Source organism: Hordeum vulgare, chromosome 3H (assembly GCF_904849725.1).
Source record: "Hordeum vulgare subsp. vulgare chromosome 3H, MorexV3_pseudomolecules_assembly, whole genome shotgun sequence".
Lineage (NCBI taxonomy): Eukaryota > Viridiplantae > Streptophyta > Magnoliopsida > Poales > Poaceae > Hordeum > Hordeum vulgare.
In genome coordinates, this window is record NC_058520.1 from 130,890,228 (window position 1) to 130,893,674 (window position 3,447).

General features: G+C 54.1%; 1 protein-coding gene across 1 annotated transcript; it reads left to right on the top strand.

The window, feature by feature from the left end:
• The first annotated feature begins 608 nt into the window (after positions 1-608).
• On the top strand, positions 609-3,174 carry LOC123443236 (cytochrome P450 71A1-like). Its single transcript, XM_045119555.1, has 2 exons — positions 609-1,666; positions 2,479-3,174. Exons 1-2 carry the CDS (start codon positions 695-697, stop codon positions 3,091-3,093), a joined length of 1,587 nt encoding a protein of 528 aa, XP_044975490.1. The 5' UTR covers positions 609-694; the 3' UTR covers positions 3,094-3,174.
• The last annotated feature ends 273 nt before the right edge of the window (positions 3,175-3,447 follow it).

The following is a 3,447-nucleotide window of genomic DNA, read 5'->3' on the forward strand; positions in this document are numbered from 1 at the left end:
AGTTGAGAAAGAAGTTGCGTCCTTGTTGTTGGGCAGCACCATCTAAATGTCGTCCAGATGTAGTCATGGTGGCTTCCCTCATCTGCACGACGTGTTGAAATCGGAAAGCTATGGGTCCAAAACATGCAATATGTGATGTCATTGATCTATGCGGTCAAAGCATCATAGGCATTTCCCTCATAGCCGCGACACTATATGATGGAAACAGAGCCACACTATTTTTAGCAGTATGTTATCACCTCCATCAAAAATTGATCCATGATACCTCCTCCCACACACGCACTACACATGGATGTTTGACGGTTAGGTTTTCGCGTCACCTATTTTCTTTCACTACGAATCCACGCACGGTAGAGATGATTTCTTGCATTTATGCAAACTCACTGTTTTCTCGTCATTCATAGGCTTTATAGATTTTTTTTTTCTTTGTGATTCATTTTCTGTATTTTGGATAGATATTATGAAAGGGATGGAGCGTTTGAAGCGATAGGGTTACAGTGGACAAGGGCAAATGGACGGCCACCGAAGAATGGACCCTTATTGTGATTGCACATCCAATTAGAACACATGCACATCACCTAAGTCCAAAAGAAGAAAAAGAACAGAAAGAAAGAAGGATGTGCACGCACATCAACCAACAGTATATAGACACGAGCAGTGTACGCCTGTACTTGCGGCGCATTGCGATATAGACATGGACGCCTCGTCGCTTCTTCCACTGTTGCATGGTGCACCCCTGCTCTTCCTCAGCCTGCTTGTGTCAATCTTCGTCTCTTTCCTCCTCCTCTTCGCCAAGAAGCCTCGTACATCCCGCGGCAATGGCGGCCCACGTCTGCCTCCGTCGCCGTGGGGCTTTCCCATCCTCGGCCATCTCCCTCTTCTCGGCCCCCTGCCGCACCGGAAGCTCCGGTCCCTGGCCGAGGCGCACGGCCCCGTCATGCTCCTGCGCCTCGGCGGCGTGCCCACCGTCGTGGCCTCGTCGGCGGACGCGGCGCTGGAGGTCATGAAGACCCACGACCTGGCCTTCGCGAGCCGCCCCGTGGTGCGCATGGCGGAGCGCCTCTTGTACGGGCGCGACATGGCCTTCGCCCCCTACGGGCACTACTGGCGGCAGGCGCGCCGCGTCTGCGTGCTCCACCTCCTCAGCGCCCGCCGCGTGGCCTCCTTCCGCCGCGTCCGGGAGCAGGAGACCGGCGCCCTGGTCGACCGTGTCCGACGCGCTGCCTGTGCCTGCTCGCGGCCCGAGGATAACGTCGTGAACCTGACCGACGAGCTCATATCCTACACAAGCGCCGTCATCTCGCGGGCCGCGTTCGGGGACGAAGGAGGGCATGGTATCGACGACGACCTGACGGAGGTGTTCGCCGACTTCGAGGAGCTGCTCGGGACGGCCACGGTTGGGGAGTTCGTGCCGTGGCTGGCGTGGGTGGATACGGTGATGGGGCTGGACGCCAAGGTGGCACGGTCGCGCAAGGTGATGGACAGGCTTCTCGAACGGGTCATCTCGGACCACCGCCAGCGGCGTCTCGGCAGAGGACGGCGGCTCGTTGGCGACGGGGAGGAGGATCACCGAGACTTCGTGGACGTGCTGCTGGACGTCAGCGAGGATGGAGAAGACTCCGGAGGAGTCCGGTTCGACACGGTCGGCATCAAGGCCATTATCCTGGTACGTACGTAAACGTAACGTTGGCGCCTACTCGCATACAAATTTCGCCACAAATTTAATCCCTCCGTTCTAAAATAAGTAACTTAAAAATGCTTAACTTTGCATTAACCTTAATACAAAATTGAGTCATTTTTAAATTATTTATTTTGGAATGAAGGGAGTAGAATTTTTAGGTACATACAGGTATGATGGATGCTTCATCGGTAGCTACCGGTTCCGCTAAAAAGAGTTTTGCCGGATTGCGTAGTCAAGGGAACAAGATGAAGATGTGGCAAATGCATGCATGCATGCTGCGGCGAGAGTACGGTAGCGATCAGCTAGCTAACGCATGTGCGCGTACGACGGCCGTCGGTGATGGAAGCGGCGGCGCTCGCAAGCCGTGGGCAGCGGTCGGCGTACGTATCCTTTATTGACAAAAATGACAGTGGCCACCACGTTTCCGCAGAAGAAAAAAATGACAGCGGCCACCACGTGTTCGGTGGCATGGCCATCGTAGCCAATGTTGGTGGACAGTGATGTTTTGGCTCTCGATCCAACGGGTGGCGTTTATAGTGCTTTAGCGTATCATGGCATGCTGGCAGCAGCGACATACGTCGGCTCTTCCGTTTCGTGCTTTCATGAATATCTTTTTATTCCGTCTATAGGTGGTCCGGAACAAAGCAGCGAAACTTAACAATTTAGCTTCATCAGATCAATGAAATGAGATGTAACTCTACTCCATATGTATTTATTCTACAGTAGTTTCCAAGAAACCCTGTAACTTCATGCATGTTTTTCTACTAGTACATGATTGACGTACGTCGATGAAACAGGACATGTTCGCCGCGGGCACCGACACGACCTACACGACTCTGGTATGGGCCGTGGCGGAGCTCATCAACAACCCATCCGAGATGCACAAGCTCCAGGCCGAGATCCGCGCGGCCGTCAATGGCGCCAGCCGCGTCACCGAGGACCATCTCGAGCATATGAGCTACCTCAGGGCCGTGATCAGGGAGACCCTCCGGCTGCACGCGCCTCTGCCGCTCCTCCTGCCCCGGGAGACGCTCGAGGACACGGAGCTGCTCGGTTACCGCGTCCCGGCGCGGACCCGCGTGGTGGTGAACGCCTGGGCCATCGGCCGCGACCCGGCGACGTGGGAGCGCGCCGAGGAGTTCGTCCCGGAGAGGTTCGCGGATGGCCCGGCGGAGTACGTGCTGGGGCAGGACTTCAGGTTCGTGCCGTTCGGCGCCGGAAGGAGGGGGTGCCCCGGAGTCGGCTTCGCCGTGCCGTCCATCGACCTGGCGCTCGCGAGCATGCTGTACCATTTCGACTGGGAGCTGCCACCGGCGGCCGGGGCGTCGAAGCTGGACATGAGCGAGATGTATGGGCTGTCTGTCCGGCTCAAGGCCACGCTGCATCTGGTTGCTAAGCCGTGGTCTCCTTGACGCCTCTGTATTTGCGACTTTGGGATTGCTTCAACTGCCAGAAATGGTTTTCTATCATGCACGAAATATGTTGTGTATGTATCCACCCAGTGCCGGATCCAGGATTTGAAGTTACCCGGGGCAAACTTTTACAGGCAACAAAAAATGAAATCACCGATACACGATACAATCAAATATGCCAATCAAAAAGAAAATTGGCCAATAGTACGCATTCAATCAACACAATGCATTATTTAAAGTAATTTCATCCTCAAGGACTAGGCGAAAAATATATAACATAAAAAGGTATAAAATCTAACATCATATTGCATTCCTAATTAATTTAAGTATTCAGCCTTCAAGAGTTAGGTCAAT

What these genes read in the sequence shown, in the direction of transcription:
- LOC123443236 (XM_045119555.1), top strand. Translation starts at nt 695, where the DNA reads ATGGACGCCTCGTCGCTTCTTCCACTGTTGCATGGTGCACCCCTGCTC. An exon ending in GCATCAAGGCCATTATCCTG is followed by an intron (nt 1,667 to 2,478) that starts GTACGTACGTAA and finishes TCGATGAAACAG; the next exon opens with GACATGTTCGCCGCGGGCAC.